Source organism: Heteronotia binoei, chromosome 4 (genome assembly GCF_032191835.1).
Source record: "Heteronotia binoei isolate CCM8104 ecotype False Entrance Well chromosome 4, APGP_CSIRO_Hbin_v1, whole genome shotgun sequence".
NCBI lineage: Eukaryota > Metazoa > Chordata > Lepidosauria > Squamata > Gekkonidae > Heteronotia > Heteronotia binoei.
The window spans coordinates 77725232-77744166 of NC_083226.1; the positions used below are offsets into that span (position 1 = coordinate 77725232).

At 42.8% G+C, this 18935-nt stretch overlaps 1 protein-coding gene across 1 annotated transcript in view; it reads left to right on the plus strand.

Moving 5' to 3' along the window:
- The first annotated feature begins 7498 nt into the window (after nt 1-7498).
- AOPEP (aminopeptidase O (putative)) overlaps nt 7499-18935 on the plus strand; it is a 392059-nt gene continuing 380622 nt past the window's right edge. The window contains exons 1-2 of the mRNA XM_060235458.1: nt 7499-7559; nt 15143-16115. Of these exons, the coding sequence (XP_060091441.1) occupies nt 15322-16115 (794 nt within the window). The 5' untranslated portion in view covers nt 7499-7559; nt 15143-15321. The remainder of the gene's footprint in view (nt 7560-15142; nt 16116-18935) is intronic.

Genomic DNA, 18935 nt, shown 5'->3' on the forward strand with positions numbered 1-18935 from the left:
TCGCTACTTCAATTTCTATTTTTTCAATTGGATCATTCAAAACTTTTTCCATATAATCAGTTAAGGGTGCTACTTTAATCTTCTGCAAATACGCTTCCATCTTTTCCTTCTTTAACACCTTTAAATAGTTTAGCATAATATTTAAAAAATTCTCTCTTTATTCCTTCTTGATCTACCATTTCTCTTCCATCAGCCACAATTTTATTAATAATTTTACTGTCTCTCCTTTTCTTCCAATTGCCAGGCCAAATATTTTCCAGGTTTATTCGCTCCCTCGAAAGATTTCTGTTTTAATTTTTTCAAATTCCATTCCAATTCTTTATTTAACAGATGTCTCATTTGTGCTTGCAATATTGTAATCTCCCTTATAATTTTCTTTTTTCCTGGCCTTTTCCTTAATTCACCTTCTTTTTTCTTAATTTCATTTTGAATGTCCAACATCTGTTTATCTTTTGCTGTCTTGTCTTTATTATTCAATGTTATTAGTAATCCTCTCATTACTGCCTTGTAAACATCCCATACCGTCTGAAATTCTATAGCCTCTCTGTCATTTACTTGGAAGTACGCTTTGGTTTCATTTTCTAGAAATGTCACTATTTCTTTATTTTGTAGTAAATCTTCTTTTAATCTCCTCCATCTTCTTGACTTTTTTGACAGTTTTGTAATCCACATTATTAGGTTATGATCAGCTCCTATTTTAAGTAATATCTCTATTTTCTTTGTTATAAGTCCCAAATCTTTAGTACCCCACAACATGTCAATTCTAGAGAAAGAGCTATGTCTAGCTGAAAAGAAGGTATAGTCCCGTACTTCAGGATTAAACTTCCTCCATATATCTTCCAAACTCTCCTGTTTAACCAATTAAAAAAAAAAACCTTGGCAATTTCCCTTTATCAATTTTTTTCTTCCCAGATCTATTTATCGTATTCTGAATTGTTCCGTTAAAGTCCCCATCAATAAAATTTGCTCATAGGTCCCTTCATCAAGATGTTGTGTAATATTTTTAAAGAAAATGTCTTTAGCACCATTTGGAGCATAAAGTCCCAACAACAACTTTTTTTGGCATTCAAAGTAATTTCTACCGCTATATATCTTCCATTTTTATCTTTAAATACCAATTTCAGGTCTAATTCTTGTGTAATATAAAAGACTACTCCTCTCTTCTTCTGTTCAGCCAATGTAAAAAATTCTAGTCCCAATTGTTTATTCCATAGAAATTTATAATCCTTTTGTCCAATATGCACTTCTTGTAAACATACTATATTACAAATTTTTTTTTATCCAATGAAACGTTGCCTTTCTTTTTTGTGGTGAGTTTAGTCCATTTACATTCCAAGATATCAATTTGTAATCCATCATGGTGCAAATTCTTCATTTTCTTCATAAAATCTACGCAGTTCCTGTGTATTTGTGATTGTAATCTTTTTCCCTTGAAGTTCAAAGCTCAAACCTTCAGGTATTATCCATCTATACCTCATTCCATTGTCATGTAGTTTTTCTGTCAATTTTCTATATGCCTTTCTGTCAGTTAGCACTTGTCTTGGCAGTTCTTTCATAATTCTTACTCTACTGCCTCCCACTGCCAATGACTTTTCAAAGGTTTTATTCATGGTCTTTCCCACCATTTCTTTTGTCATAAATCTTATGACCACATCTCTTGGCAGATTGTTCTTTTTTGCATAGAGTGAATTTACTCTATACATATATAGTCATACATATTTCTATTCCCTTCAGGATCTTCCTCCAAAAATTCTGCAATTATTTTTATTATGTATTCTTTCAGGTCTGATTCTTCATCTTCAGGTACATCTCTCAGACGGATCTGAGTTTCCATCAGTTTGCAGTCATGAATTGTCACTTTTTCTTGTAATTTTAACAAGGTGGAGTCATGTGTTTTCACTCTCTCTTCCACTTCTTGTACTTTCTTTGTTATTACCACAGTGTCATTTCTGAGATTCTCTATTTCTTTTTTTAATTCTTTCTTTGAGTCCTCAATATCCTTTCTTATTTTTTTTTTAGAGGCAGTTATCATTTCTTTCACCCCTTCATTATCCTAGCTTCCATTGCATCTAATTGGGCTTGCATTTTCTCTATTGAAGCAGACCTAGCACGAGTTTGTTTCGGGTCTGACATGTAAAAAAAAAATCAAAAATTTTGATCTCACCAAAATAAATTTGAACCATCAGGTTTGATAAAGTGAAGCTTGCCCTTTCCAATGCACCCAATTTCGCTGCCTCTGAGCCTCCCATGTTCAGATATTAATGTTTAAAGTGTTTATTTCTCCCCAAATGGTGGTCACAACTTTTGCTTCACTTTAAAAAAAAATTCTTTTTTTCCCTTTTAACAGTTCAAATCTTCTAATCTACTATCCAACAGTAGTAATTTTTTAATTGCCAAATTTTTAATGTCCCAATCACTTTAAAAATGATGTTAAAACTTAGTCCTCCCAACAACAACGGCCACCGATGTTTCTCTCTGGTATTATAATCCTAGAGTAGGCTGTTTACTTCGTTGACTTCCTTCTTCTTCCTCCAATACTTCCTGCTTTTCTTGCCTTTAAATCTCGTTTCACTGGTAGAGAAATCTCACAATATTTGACGTATTTCCTGTGTTGACTGTGAACGCTGCAGATCTGTGACAATGGGGCTGCCTCCTCAACCACAGATAAACAATAAATTCTTTTCTTCTTTTAACAGTGTCTTTTAAGTTTACAAAGTTCAAATTTAGCCCCTTATCTTCTTCTCCTTTCAGGATTTCAGTATTTCCAACTTCCACCTTTTACTTTTTTTTTGTTTAACTTTAATTAGTCCCGGAATGAAGAGATAGCAATCAGTACCTTTTTTCCGTAGTTTATCCAAATCAACACCAGTCCTTTGTAGAGTAGATGTTTAAAATTGTAAAAGAAGTTTTGGATCTTGTCGAGCTTATGCCAAATTGATGACTCTGGAAACGTCTGCAGACGATGAATATGCAACTTCTCTCCTGAGATCTCTCAAAGGAGCCTCCCCCAGGACTCCCTTTTAGCCAAGGTAAGTCTCCCCAAAGTATATGTGCATATCTTGGACAATTCCCTAGCTGAGAAATGTAGGCAGAAGGCATTAATTTGCCTTTTACTACCCTGAACAGAAGTGCCAGCCTGCTCCCATTAGGGAAAGCAACTCAGCTCGCCATTTTCCAATCCCCGAAGTCCCTGGGGAGTCCCACCCAAGCAGGATTGGGTAGGGTAGGCGGGCCACCTTGGCTACTGGCACACTCCCAATAGCGGCCCAGGTACTTCAGGGGAATGGATACCACTGGGCTCCTCTCTACATGTCCATGGATGCACTTGATGTTGGCGGTGCAAATGACGGGCAGGGGTGCGGATACCAGGTGAGTATCATGGACAGCGAGCTGCCATTATCGACCATGGCTTGCAGCTGCCGTCCTCCAAGGGACACGGGAATAGTCCAGGGCGGGGGCTGAGCCCCCACCTCTGTGGTTTGCAGGGTCTCTTCCCACCCTGCATCGCATTCCATCAGAGGACACACTCATTTGAGATGCCCCCACTGGCCGCAGGTGAAGCAGGGCTCGATGTCTCCCGCTGGGATCCCGGTCCCGGCATTGGCGGACGACACCAGGGCCCCCACCATCCTGGCGTGGAGTGGGCTAGCAGAGGTTGTGTGCGGCCACCCCGGTCGACTGACCCCAGGGTCTTTCTGGGAGTCCCTCCTGGGGCGGTCCATCCCTCGGGTTGAAAAATGCCTTTCCCGGGCTTGTCGCTCTCCATCCCGGGGGGGGGGCACAAGTCTCGGTGATCAGCGGCTTGGAAGTATTCCCAGAGTTCCTGCACCTCGCTAAGGCGGGTTGGCTTCCAGCAGGCCACACAATGGCGGGTGCGGGGCGGCAGCCCCTGTAGCAGCTGCTCCACTACCACCAGTTCCACGATGCGCCACCTGTCATCGGTGGTGGGGCTAAGCCAGCGGGTGGCGGTGTCCTTGAGGGTCGCAATTGCCGAGCGGGGTCAAACTGTCGCCATCGACAGCCATGAGCGGATCTTCTGGCGGTGGGCCTCGGGTGTGATCTCCAGGCGGTCCAAGATGGCCTCCTTAAGTGTCTTTTAGTCCGCAGCCTGGGTCCTCTCCAGGGCCTTCATGGCAGCTTGGGCTTCCCCCGTCACGTAGGGTCCCAGGATGAAAGCCCACTGCCCCCTGGGCCATCGAGCGGCCTCGGCCACCCGTTCGAAAGCCTCAAGATAGGCCTCCACATCGTCTTCCGCCCCCAGTTTCGTCAGAGGGGGCCAGGGGCTTCGTCCGGAACCAAAAGGCGTTACCCCAGTTGGCTCAGGGCGGGTCAAGAGTGCTTGCTGGAGGTCTCGCACGAGGGTCGCTTGGGCCACCTGCTGATGCTGAGTGACCTCGTGGAGAAGGTGCGCCTGGTGGTCAGTGAGCCATTGCCCGAACTGGGCCAGGTCGAGGGGAGCAGGGTTGGTGTCCATGGTGGTCGTCAGCTCCACCTCCACCATGGAGTCACCTTTTGCTTCATGTCGAAGATTCGCTGGACCCGAACTCGAGGGCCGTAGTTCTGCCTGACCGCCAACCAGGCAGGGCTGGTATAAGGGGGCAGGGTTGGCCTACAACTGGGGCAGTGCCCGCATCCTCCACCACTCTGTTGCGCCCTGGGCGCCTCTCATGGTCCCCTGGTGTGGCTGTCCCAGGCGGGTGTTTTTTTGAGGTCTCAGAAATAGGGGAGGGAGCCAGGTTACTGCACCTCAGGCCCCCTTTCCCCTCCAGCTGGGTGTGGGCTCTTCCCTCTCTCTCGGTTAGCAGCCCCTTTGTTGCCTCAGCCAGCTTCCTCCCTGACCTCAGGACTTCCCTCTTTATCCCCCTAGTGATTTCCTCCCCACGTCCTGGGTCCCACCCCCTTCTGGCTCCACCCTCATTCATAAGCCCGGACGCTGGGGGGGGAGGCGTTCCTGGGTTTGGCTCCCCTGGAGCTGCTGGGCCTTCCCTGGCCCTCGCGGAGCGTCGAGGTGCAGCGGCCAAAGCTGCCATGTCTCAGTCTGCCGGCCCCTCCCTTCCCTGCTGTGGGGCTCTTTCCTTTCCTCCCGGCCCAGGCCGCTCTCAATGCAGTGCGCTGGTCGAACTCCTCTTGACCGCGGCCGAGCGCGCTGGCTGTGGGGGCTGAGAGGCGCTGCTGGGGCCATTGTTCGGGGGTCGGATGCCCAGGTAAGCGGTGGTGTGGTTGTGGTGGTCCCAAGCTGCGATGCGGGGAGCTCCTGGCCCGGGCTGGGTGGAACACCTATACATATATGAGTGCAAGTGCACAAGTTTACAAGTGATACAGTTTGATTAGACAATACATTAAAAGTGCTAGGTAGACAAATGAAACTAGCAATAAGATAAATAGCAGTCCCTCCATGGAGAAAGGGAGGGAATGATGAATTTCCTCCAATTGCTGCACATAATTGGGAGCCCCCCCCCAGCACTTTTCAAAGTGAATGCTGGTTCCACAGTTGCTAGGTCCCCCTGACCATAGCCAGGAGATGGGGTAGGGGAGTAGGGTTAGCAGGTCCAGATTGGGAAATTCCAGATTTTTCATTTTCATTGGGGACAGAATTTGGGGTAGGCAGAGAAAATGAGATCCAATGCCATAGAGTTCACCCTCCAAAGCATCCATTTTCTTCAGGGGAACTGATCTCTTTAGTCTGGAGATGAGTTATAATTCCAGGGATCCCTGGGTTCTTCCTGGAGACTAGCATCCCTAGCTTGGTCACAAGTTAAATGCAAGTTAGGTTGGAATTACAACTGCGCTGCAGGAGATGCCATCCCAGTCAGGTGTGAAAAATATAGAACTGTGTATTCCCCACTATAGCTACCAGAGGAACGTTCAGATCAAGATCACACGTTTCATTTTAAAAACTGCCTTTCACATGCCTCATGTTATTTCTGACTTTCCTGTACATAGGTGTTCTTCCTTCCAGATAAATTGTAATACATTTTATAGAGGATGCTAAAAACAGGAAGGACCTTGTGACAATATCCAAGCAGACAGCCATGTTGATCTGAAGTAGTAGAACAAAATAGGAGTCGATTGCACCTTTAAGACCAACTTAGTTTTATTCAGAACATAAGCTTTCGTGTGCATGAACACTTCTTCAGACGAGGAATGAGGTACATTGTGACAACATAATGATGCAAGTCTGTGAGTAAAACTGTAAACAAACAACAGACTATTTCATTTGGCTACTACCCACTAAAACTTTTCATGGAAATAAAAGGCGAATATTTTCAAGGATAGCACAGTTGATCATTCTCCCCCACTCTTATCCAAAAACAGTTAATGGAATCCTCTAATCAGGGCTCTATTCTGCTTCACAGAGGGGATATATAAATCAGGATGCAGCCAGCTAGTTCATGAAAAAGGAGATGGATGTCCACCCAGAAAGGTGGAACTCCTCAGTTGGTATCAGATAGGATTCTGATTTTATTGCAGTAAAATGATAGAAAATAGCTGAAAAGGAAAGGCAGCCTGTCGCCTAATGAAGCAGTGTTTGTATCTTTTAACCAGGATAAAACATTAAGGAACCTGACAGCAGTTTGAACCTAGCATTTGAGAGAATGAGAACAGAACCTAAAATGCTCCTGATGCTGGAAACAGATGTGGAGGGTAAAGAGAATTAAGCAGACTAATTAGTGCTGCTAAAAATATTATCAAATAGTATGATCACTTTTTGTTGTTTTAAAAGGGGGGGGGGGCACCTGGATTTGAACCAGGAACCTCTTGATCTGCAGTCAAATATTCTACTACTGAGCTATATGCCCTGCTATGTATTTTCTCAGTAGGGTGGCTTTTGCCACTTTTTTTTTTTTACCACATCACTTGTACAGCATTCACAAACTCTATAATTAAATATTGTATACTTTCAAGATAAGAACGTGTTTATCTTCTGCCTAAATGCTGCAACTAGTTCTGATGCTTTAAGGAAATTGGTAGATTAAAAAGACAAACCATGTATTTGAGGCTGGGAAGGAATTTTTCAACCAAAATGGCAAATGAGCATGATGTGAAGATGTATAACTTTTTACTAGAATCATTTTGCAACAGAGGCATCTTTCTTTGCTATATGTCTTCGCTGCCTTTTCCGCTTGTTTGGGACATGATGCTTCTTTGTGGCTGCTGCGCTCATACCTTTCTTCTGCATACACATGGTTAATGATCAATGCACGTCAGCATTCCAGCACGGATGAGTTTTTCTGGTAGAGATTTGGTAATTTTGAAGCGCCCTTTAGTTCCTCATCTTTAATGCCAGAACTAAGTATTAGCTATCAAACCTCTCCGTACCATCTTTCGGAAGCAACAGAGTTCCCAATCACGACACAGCCCAGCCAACCTACGCATATCTCGCTCTTGCAGAAGGGGCGGAACCAAGGTACTCTCCGCGGGCAGAAGCAGGAAACACCAGAACCTTTCGATGCATTGACCAGCCTAGAAGGCGGGGTAGAGCTGATCCGATGACGTCATCAAACGCGGCCTCCGCCGTTGAAGCCGGTAGGAGAGAAAATAAAGCGGTGATGCGTCAGGTAAACAACAGCACGCGCTGCTGGGCGGCTCCGTGGGGTGCGGGGCCTTGTGGCAGGGTGGCTGCCTGCCGCTTCCATCCTCAGGGAAAGGGGAGGGGGGAGAAGAACCGGCTGGAAAAGGAGAGTCTTGAAGGCAAGCGTCTTTCCTGTTACTGACTTGAATCCCCGCAGTCATTAGTCCGCACCCCTTTTCGTCCTGCTCCCTCTATGTGGAGACTTTGGCAAACCTCACAAGGCCTGAATGCGGACCTGGAGGGCAGCACGAAGCGCCCCTCGACACCTTCTGCTCTTTTCTTTGTGTGAAGGGGCAGATGGACGTTTCTTTTCACGTGTCTGTTCCTCTCACATATAAAGCATGAGCTTGGGTGGGTGGGGTCTCTTACATGTCAAAGGAGTCTGTTTGGAGAGTCGCCAAAGACTTGGAAGAACCGATAAGAGAGAAAGTTGGGAAGGTTCTGGATCTTTCGTTTTACTACCAAAGAAGGGCTTCTCATTTAATGTGGGAACGGAACAGACAAGTGAACAACTCTGTTTGGCAATCTTCGTTGCCTTCGTGTTGAATAGCCCTGCCGGGACTTTCCATGACACCCGAATGAGTCCTATTTTTGTGCGCATAATGGCCAGAACTGTCTGCAACTCACCCATAAGTATGTTTTGGACGGATGTGATTAAATTTATATAATTGGTGTTTAACCTTCTTGCTGTAAACAGGATAGGCTGTTTAGTATGGGGTTTTTTTTTTAGTACATTGTTACCGTCAAACTAGCTCACAGCATGCATTTAACATGCGGGAAAATCCTAATTATTAGTTCAAAAAGCGGGTGATAGGGAATTAGTTAAAACTAGTACATTTAAGAGATCTTTAATGTATGCACTTTAGGGTCATTTTACAATGAATTGCACCCCCACATGCTATCTGAAGTTGTCACTGTGCTTTCCCTGATTGCTATGGTTTAAAAAAGTGCTGCTGCCATTACAGAGTTCTTAATGGCAGAGCATTCTGCACTCAAGTAGTCAGTCTGTTCACATAAACAGTTTTGTCACACATTTGTGGTTTTACGTGTAGCTTAGTGGCAACTCCACCTATCAGAAAATGGCGGCTACCCATAAAGTTTGTATATGATATTTATTAATATACAAAATATAGCATTTATTTACCTTCCTTTTATACATATTCCATGGAGTTACCATGTGTGACAAAACTGTTTATGTGAACAGACTGACCTACTTGAGTGCTGAATGCTCTGCCATCAAGAACTCCACAATGGCAACAGCACTTTTTAAAACCATGGCAAGCCGCCCTGAGCCTGCTTGCCGGATAGGGTGTGGTATAAATTGAAAAATTAAATTAAAATTAAATTCCTTCATCATCCTAACACTTAAAATCTCTGAACCTCTCTCTCTCCTGTATGGCCTGTTGTCTTGCCATAGGTGTAATACAGTACATTCATTCATTTGTTGGTTTGTTTACATGAAACTGCCTTATACTGAATCATATCTATGGTGCATTGATTTCAGTATTGTCTACTTAGGCTGGTGTTGGTGGCTCTCAGGGGTCTCAGGCAGTCTTTCACATCAACTACTGCCAAATACTTTAAACTGGAAATTGAATTTGGGATTTTCTGCATGCCAACCAGATGCTCTACCACTGACCAATGGCTCCATTTTATTTATTTTATGAATACCCTGCCTTTCTCCCCAATGAGGAACAGAAGAGAATCCTCCTTCTCTTCTGCATTCCGCTGTGAGGAGTTTAGGCTGTGTGTGTGACAAGCCCAAGAACACCCAGCAAACTTCCACAGCAGAATAGGAGTTTACACCTGGGTCCCCCAGATCTTAGTCCAGCCCTCTAACCACTACATGTCTTTTAAGTGCCAGAGGATACTTTGATGTTATTACTGTAGAAATAGTTCTAATTATTTAAATAACTGGTATTTTAGCAGGTAAGGCATCTACTAGGTGGTAGTAGGCAAGGCCTGGCATCTGGGCTGCAGGATGACATGGACAGAAAGGTAGTTGAGAAGTACCTGGCTGCATTGAATGAGTACAGATCGCTTGGGCCAGATGATATGCACCCAAGAATTCTGAAAGAACTTTCTAGAGAGCTTGCAGAGCCTTTGCCCATCATCTTCCAGACTTCTTGGAGGACAGGAGACATGCCACAAGACTGGAGGAGGGCTTATGTCATCCCAGTTTTCAAAAATGGGAAAAGGAAGGATAACTCAGGAAACTACAGGCCAGTCAGTCTGACCTCTGTCCTAGGGAAGATAATAGGGCAGGTTTTAAAGGGATCAGTCTCTTAGCATCTGAAGGACAACTTGGTGATTTGGGGAAGTTAGCATGGATTTGTCCCCAACAGGTCCTGCCGGACCAACCTCATATCCAGCTTCTGCGATAGTGCCTGCCTTGAGTAAACTGATCAGCAACATTGCCATTATAGAGTATAGAGCACTGGTTCCAGATTAATTGCTCTCAGCTTGCGTCATTGGCCACTCATAGAGAACTGTTGCCTAATGAAATTGACCTAAGCATATTATGAATTGAGCTGTGGTTCCAGAAAACTGCCTTTTTTGTCAGACGAAGAATTGCATTCAAAACATGAACTTTACCGGAATCGTGTCACATTCACATCTTCTGGATTAGAAAATTCTGACACCTTCCTATAATTTTCATGAAGTGCTTTTCCTGTGCAGGAGGACTATACATGGAATTACTGCAGATTGATATATGTGTTCATATTTTCAGTGTATGCTTTCTTCAATGTATGAGTGTTAAGTGATTTTTTCTAGACATTATTAACAATAAGCAATGTGTAATCAGTACTTTCAGTCACAGCCCCTTGCTGGTGGAACCAGCTACCGGAAGAGGTGAGGGCCCTGCGGAACCTTGGGCAGTTCCGCAGGGCCTGTAAGACAGTCCTCTTCCGGTTGGCATACAACTGATCGGTACTTGAAAATTTCAAATAGAAGGCTGTAGTATGGTACTTTGGTAAATGGCTTTGTTTTACTGTTTTTACTGGTTTATTGTTTAAATGTTGTAAATTGATGTATTTTAAAACTTAATCCTATGTTAGAACTTTTGTGTTGTGAGCCGCCCTGAGCCGCTTTGGTGGGAAGGGTGGGATATAAAATGAAATGAAATGAAATACTTCTCGTGAGTAACAGTGATTTAATGTTTGTAATTTTTCACTTGTAACATGGTTTTCTCCCAGTCTGCTACTTTCCGAGTTCCTTTCTCAGGCAGGAGATCAAGGCAGGAGGAGTGTGTTCTACCAGGTAGGGGCCAGGACAGAAAAATTCCTAGCCTGGTTAAGGCTTAGTGGACATTCTCTGGGCCAGGAAAAACCAGTAGGTGTTGATCAGCAGAGTGCAAGGCTCACCAGGGAATTTATGGAATTATTGCAACTTATTCCTTGGATTTACATCAAATTGACAAAACAGTCTGAAAATGAGTTGCTGGTTAATTGGTTTTCAGAGCGTGAGTAACACCATCTGCTTTAACTTTAATTCGATCTGGCTTTATAAAACCCATACTTTCATAGTAGATGGTAATTACTATGAAAACTGATCTAATTGTAGGTCAGAAACACTGTTCACGCAGTTTATTTATGAACGTTTCTATGCTAGTTTTTCAGAGTACAGCTCAAGGTATTTTACAATAAAAAAACGCACTATAAAATACATGTACAAAATCCATAAAATAGAAACCCATTAAAAAGCTGATAAGAAAAAGCCCTAATAAAAAGCCTGAGTAAGACTTTAGTTTGGTACCTGAAAGTAAAGTAGGTGCCAGGGGAGCCTCAAGAGGGGGGACATTCCAAAGTCGAGGGGTCACCACAGAAAATGTGACCTCATGGCTTACCAGATGTTCCATCCAGGTTTGATGTTAATGCTTTCAGCTGATTTGCCTAATAATATTTACTTAAACTAGGTTCTCCCCATCCCCCTTGATCCAACCTCTTTTGTATCATAGCCTTCCTAAATCTTTTGTCTCATAGCCATCATAAATCTTCAATAAATTAATACATATTTTTGCCACCTTGCTAAGTCTTTTGGTGTAATTATTATGGGCAGGGCTTTTTTTGTGTAACAGGAACTCCTTTGCATATTAGGCTGCACCCTCTGATGTATCCAATCCCCTTGGAGTTTACAGTAGGTCCTGTAAGAAGAGCCCTGTAAACTCTTGGAGTTTTGGTTACATCAAGGGTGCTACAACCCCCCCCCCCCCCCGATTATGGGGAGTGTTTGCAAAAGATAATTTAATTTTGTTAGTGCCACCATTTTTGTGGCACTACTTATTCTACCCATAATTGTCAAATTTATTATTTGCCACTTTTTAATATCTTTTCTTATTTGTTGAATCGCTGGATGGATATTTAGCTATTGAAGTTTATTTAAATTCTTTGAAATAGTTACTCCCAGATACTTAAATGATTTATGGAATATTGGGAAACCTAGATCCTTTTGGATTTTGTATTGAAATTTCGTTTTAACACCACACACACACACACACATATATATTCCAGATGTTTTATAGTTAATATGTAATCCCAGGGGGGGAGGGGTGGGCTCCCTCTTGGGTATCCTGCCCCCCCAGGGAAAGTGTATGCACAATACATAGCCTCTCCTTTCCCGGTGTAGTGAATGCCGCGTGGTCACTGTCTGGCTATGCCTGGCAGATGGTCACTGCAATGGCCTATCCTGCATTACTGCATCCGTGGCAACACCTTCCTGCTGGTCCCCCCCGTTTCTCACAGAGTTTGCCACGTCATGGTGCGACCGAATGTCCGGCGGTATAACCGGATGGGCAGGCTGGGCTCACCAACCTCGCCAGCCAAGAGAAGGAAAACTCTAACATCAAACCCGGGCAGATAGAGCTCGTTAATGTAACACCTACCACCTGGAGGACTCGCTGCCGGCGTCCCGGCTTACTGGGCCATGGCAGATGACCCCAAGGTGAAAGGGTGGAGCCAGTACCGCGCACACTGTGCTCCACCTAAAAATTCCTCTGCGCAGGCCTGAAGGGCATATCCACATCCACAACCCACAACACACCAAGTCCTGCAGCGATGGGCAAGGGCGAAACGGCAGGTGGAAGATGCCACTGGAAGCCGCAGTCCTGATCCTGCATGTAGGCGGTTCAGGGTATTGGTCGCCTGATGCTGACCCGGAGACGAAAGCATTTTTCGGCAGCACCCTGAACGACCAAGCAGCCTTATCTAGGGACAGCACTGCTTGCTCCACACGGAGAGGGGCCTAGAAAAGGTGGCCTAAACAAAGCTCGTCTCCCCCACCCCAGTTGGCTAGCCGCGGTCAACGGGCATCTTTACTTGCGGTCGAAGAATCGCACTGCTACAGCACCAACCCCAAATCAGACTTTTCCCTGCAGCCACTGTGGCCGGATCTGCCTGTCCCGCATTGGTCTTGTCAGCCACCAGCGAGCCTGCAGCAGACGTGGACTACTGCACCCTTCTTAAATCTTCGTTCGCGAAGTCAAGCCGAGAGAGAGAGATGTAATCCCACAATTCTATATTCACTGATCTCTTATCATTAATTCTGGTGGAGCTTCTTTAGGTTTACAGTTAACACTCCCATGTCATCTGCAAACATTTCATTTCATTCTGCCTCAACAAAAATCTAGGGCAGCTTTGTCCCATATAGTACACACGAGAGTGTTATACACATTTTTGGCTTGATTAGGATGAACTCTCAGTTTTCCAGTGGTGGTTCTGTCCAAGACTTCATTCTAGGTATCTTACTTGAGAGAAAGCTACCCTTGCTTGGAGCCCATGCTGCCTCCAATTTTCTGGCTGTGCAGTGTGTTCTGTCCATATAGTGCAAACTTTGAACATGCAACACTTTTTAGAAAAAGTGTGTATTGGAATTAGTGAGCAGCACCTTTAAATATAAACACCTGGCCCCCTCACTGTTAATCTTCAGAAAGCTGTTGAAGAGAGACTGCAGTTGACTGGGTTAGTTTTTATTATTGGCAGTCCTGATTGGCGTTTTTAAGCAGAGTGATTTCATCGTATTGGGGACACAACGCCATGTGTGCACACCCCTTCCCTTTAAATGGGTACTGCATGCACCTTCCCTGGAAGCCACAAATTTGCTGCTGGCAGGGCAGGCACGCATGGTCTCTGCTTGGAAAGAGCGGGTGCCCCACACACCTGCCCTGCAAGCTGTGAATTTGCTGCTTGCAGGGCAGGAGCAAGTGGTCCCCACTTAGAAAGAGCAGGTTCCCCACGTGCCTGCCCCACAAGCTGCGAATTCCTGGCTTGTGGGGCAGGCACATGTGGCTCCCACTTTTCAAGCAGGGAGGACTGTTGTGGGCTGGGCTTTCCCCTGCTGGCCAGCTGGCTGGTGTCTGGGGACGCCCAAAACATTGGGGGTCCTCTGTCACCACTTGGAGACTGGCATCCCTAGATTAGGCTAGCCTGCGCTATCCCAGTCAGGGTTCTCCTGAGATAGTTCAATTTAAATAGTATCAGTTCTTATTTGGATTCAAAACAAAATTAACCACCAAACAAATTTTGATAGATAAGGCATGGGAGTATTTAGAGTGTGAAAGATTACATTGTACTTGAGTGTATATCTTGCTGAAACGCTTATGTGAAGTTTCTTGACTACCTGTTTAATAAAAAGATAGAAAAAGAATGTAGTACTGCTTTGCTGATAATATAGAAACGGTAAGTTCATTAATTTTATACAATTATTAAATTTACTGGATGAAGAATATTAGATATGCTTTGTTTCACATATTGCTGTTCTGCTTTCTGTTGTAATGGATGGTGAAATTTTAGCCCTCCCACAGCAATATCTAAGTATTTGCATATTTGTTTTTGAATAAGATGTCTTTTTCTTTGATGTGAGAAGCCTCCAATTTAGAATATGAAGAGTTTTAAGCTATTAAGATGTAATGAGATACCTGGAATATTTAACTCTTAAATTTGGAAAAATTTCCATTAGCAATCTCAAAAGAATACTTCGAATGCACTCCTTGTAAATTGACTCATTTTCTTGTAATTTACCAAAGTGCTGATAGGAGTGCAGCCATAATGTCAAAAGCACATTAATCCCTGGGGTTACATTGTGTGAGTTAAATATTATTTTTGGGTTATAAAACACATGAAACCATTTAGCCTTCAAATCATGCCTGTTACTCATAGCATTAAAATTATCATTGCAATTTTGAGGCAAGAAATTAGGCATGATATATTTGGTTTCTTGAAAATGAGATAAGCAGTAATTTTTAAAGTTTTGCATGATGTTTCTGGCACCTTGGTATGAATGCTAGTACTAGGTCAGTGCTGATACTTCTATAGTGTTCAGGCTCCTTTGCCTATAATCCAGAAATCTATTCTTCTAGATTTGTTCCCTAATAGTTATATAGATTAGTTTTCTCTTTAATTTTCTTTCTAATGTTCATTCTTTAACAGTATGCCTTCTTGGAACATACCAGGAGAGTAACAAATTCAAGATTTGATCCTTGAATGTTTATTACTGAAAAATAACTTCCATGTGGTCTGCTTTGAGTTTTTGTTTATATTGGCATATGACTGTTGATGGCATTTTTCTTTACAGGGTAAGAGACATGTGAGACAGTACAGCTTGCTGTAGGGAAATGTACTGTTATATGGAGCAGCTCTTTATGACAACTGGGAAGCTCATCGTATTGACCGTTATTGGCAAGAGAATATAAGAAATAACCGAAACTTAATAAAAGAAGAATGAAAGATTGCATGGAAGATTAACATATAAATATGGAGCTAGACATCACCAAAGATGATCTGCCCCTGATGGCCAATACTAGTCACATTCTTGTAAGGCATTATGTGTTGGACCTGGATGTGGACTTAGGAAGCCATGTTATTGGAGGCACCATAGTTCTGTTCTTTGAAATTGGCAGGAAAGGAAGCAATGTACAGGTGGAAGGTGTCCATCATTCTCAGTTGGATGCAGCCTGTCATAATCTGGTACATCAATCCTACTGTGTTCCTGTGCCAAATGCAAGTGCCTGCTCAACTAAAAGTGGATGTAATGATTTTTCTGTTGTTGGTAAAGGTGAAAATGATACTTCTGATAAAAACGGTAGCCATGGTAACATGGAACAGGCTTCTGGGATTTCTAGTTCAAAGAACTGCTGTGACATTGAGATTCATGGGAATGAAGATTTTTTGCTGATCCTGGATTGCTGTGATTTATCTGTGTTAAAGGTCGAGGAAGTAGATGTTACCATTGTTCCAGGTATTGAGAAATTTTTAAGCTCTGGAAAGTTAATGGATGCTTCTGAGGATCCAGGAGATCTTAGGAATCAAATTGTGCATGAACTTGTGACATTACCTGCAGATCACTGGAGGGAACAGCTCCACTATTACGGATGTTGTAGCCAAGCGCCGGCTTGTGGAGAACTTCTATTTGTTACTGGCCCATGGAGCTTGAAGATTAGGAAGGCAGGTGTTAAGCTGCCGAAGGACTTCCCTCATGCCATAAGGATTTGTTACAAAACAAAGCCAGAAGGAAGATCTCTTAGCTGGACCACAGACCAAAGTGACAGGTATGCAACAGTTCTAGTTGTTGTGCTGTCATCGTTCCCAGATAGGGCAGAGTCAGACTATGAATAATGATCTCATTTTGAGTTTGAATTTAGATGGATTGGTAGCAAGCAGACAAAGGTTAGGGCTCATGATAGCTTATGATTATATCACTGTTAGTCTGGATCAAATGGACACATTTAATAACCTTAAGTAGTCAAGATGAAACAATTGGTGGCTGTGTGCTTTAGTTGAAAGGCTCTGCAAGGCCTACCTGTTTGCCAGGGCATTTGAGGGGGTTTAAATGGCAGGCATCTTTTAAGGGGAGGGGGAGGGATTTGGGGCTTGCTATTTTTGTTTTTAGTTGGGGATGTTTGAACTATTATTGTAACCTGCCTTGAGGTAAGAAGAAAGGTGAGATATACATTTTTAAATAAATAGAAATTAATGGGAGACAAACACTTTCACTGTAAGGCCAGCTTCATCTTTTTATTTATATTTTGTGTTTTCTTGTTTACAAAATTGTTTTGTAATGACTGAAAAACAGGTATTTATGGTACTATGATAAAATGGTTGCTCTGCTGAATAAGTTGTTAGGTGCTCTTAAACAATCAGCTAATATCTGAAGATAGTTTGACATTAGCCAACAGATAAGTATGTAGTTCGTATGCTATATATAATTTACTACCATATTGAACTCACAAAAAACACATTAAATCATTAAGGTACTGTAATTGTTTCCAGAATCATGCATCTTACCTACTCCGCTACTATCATTCTAGTTACTCATTTGCCAACCTTGATCATTTTTACATTGTCTTGTCATCCAGTATAAAATACAAGCTACCTGGGCAGGCACAAATTTACTTATATATTAATTCATAAGGACATAAATAAATGCTTAGTACCCTTGCACTACCATGCCTATTGATAATAACTCCATACCTGGATTCTATGTCAGCAGTGTTCAAAACCTTTGCCCCATTCCAACAGTCAAACTACCACCGAGACAACTGTATTTAATTTTCACTTTCCTTCTGTCGCTGTTGAGTCAGAACACAACATTCTCAGTGCAGAAATGTTGTCTCCTGTCTCAGTACTACTGTTACATTCTTCTTCCCTCTTACTAGCACAGCAGTGAGTCGTAGCCAGTGCAGCAGAATGTATATAAATATGGGAGTGCATGCTACGAGGGCCAGGTATTTTTTGGTCCTGGCCCCAACCTGGTGGAATCAGCTCCCTATGGGGATCTGGGCCCTACCTGGCTTGTAGCTTTTCATAGGCCCTGTAAAATGGAGCTGTTCCGCCAGGTTTTCGGGTGAGGTGGTGGGCATCTATCCATTAAATCAGTTGGCCTCCCCTACTGTACTATCCTACTGGATCTACACCAGTATTCATTTTTTTTAAAAAAGACCTGAAATTAAGACTTGTCAGTGATGGTGTAAGCTTCTGGCTGGGCGATATCATTTCAGTGATGGATTGCTGCTCCATACAATGTACCATGTCCATACAAAATGGACGTATCAGGGAGAATAGCTATTTTGAATAGCATTTAATCATATGAATCTTCAGTCTGAAATGGCACAATCCAAAACACAAAACCCTTACTGAGGGTTGTTTATTTATGTGTTTATTTATATTATATATAGTTTGCCTTTCTCACTGAGACTCAAGGCAAATGACACAGTTATTTACACTGGCCAGGATCCATCCTGTGCCACATCCTAACAACATTTGAAACTTCCTTCCATTTAAAACGATAGCTTGCTATTGAGCATGAGTTGCTACAATTTGAGCTCAAAGCCTTCTTCAATGCACAACTGTTGCTATAGCATTTTTAATTTGGAATATACTTTAAACTTGTACTTAAACTTTTAATTTGTGAGTATGTGTTACACTTTTGTTGTAAGTCACCCTGAGGGTGGAATATAAATATTCAAATTAAATTAAATTAAACCTCCCAAACAATCTATTAAGTAGGTAATGCATACTGCTTCTCTTTTGTGTTGTTTAGGTTTGATGGAGATCTGGAAGATGTGTGGCAAAGTCATAAAGTGCCCATACAGTGTGTAAAATAGTTTGAGCTTGCCGTGGAATCTAGACTGGCAAGTGTTTGTTTGTTGGCTGTGTGACTTGTATAGCATGAACGGAGTGGAAAGAAACATCATCTCACTGCTTGTAAAAGGCACAAGCAGGCCTGCAAGCAGTTAAAAGCTGGTTCTTTGGTAGTGCTATATGATTTCCCCCCCCAGCAGCTGTTTCAGGTTTGCCTGTGATCCATTTGGACTTGAAAGAAACACAAGAGTGTATGGGGCTGTAGGGATTTTGGAAGTTGCAGGAAGTCTAAAAACGGCCCCCACAATTACAGTCACAGCAGTTCCAGTTCATGAAAGCACTATTTCTTGCTTGAGAGCATCAGCCTGTGAGAGTCCAGAGCATCGGAGAGCATCAGATATAATAATGCAAGAAGTTTTACCATATTGTGTGTAGACCTGTCCTATATGCTAAATGATTTATTTATTTATTTATTATTTATTTATTTATATCCCGCCCTTCCCACAAGTGGCTCAGGGCGGCTTCCAGCATTAGATCCAACATAAATTAAACAATATTTAAACATGTAAGGGAATAACTTTAAAACAGATAAAACCATAAAAATTAATAAATATTCCAATATATACAGAGATTTGGCAGGTTGCATTAAAATTCTCAAGCTAGGTGTAGGCTAACCGGAAGAGGGTTGCTTTACAGGCCCTGCGGAACTGAACAAGGTCCCGCAGGGCCCTCACCTCTTCTGGTAGCTGATTCCACCATGTAGGGGCCATAACAGAGAAGGCCCTTTC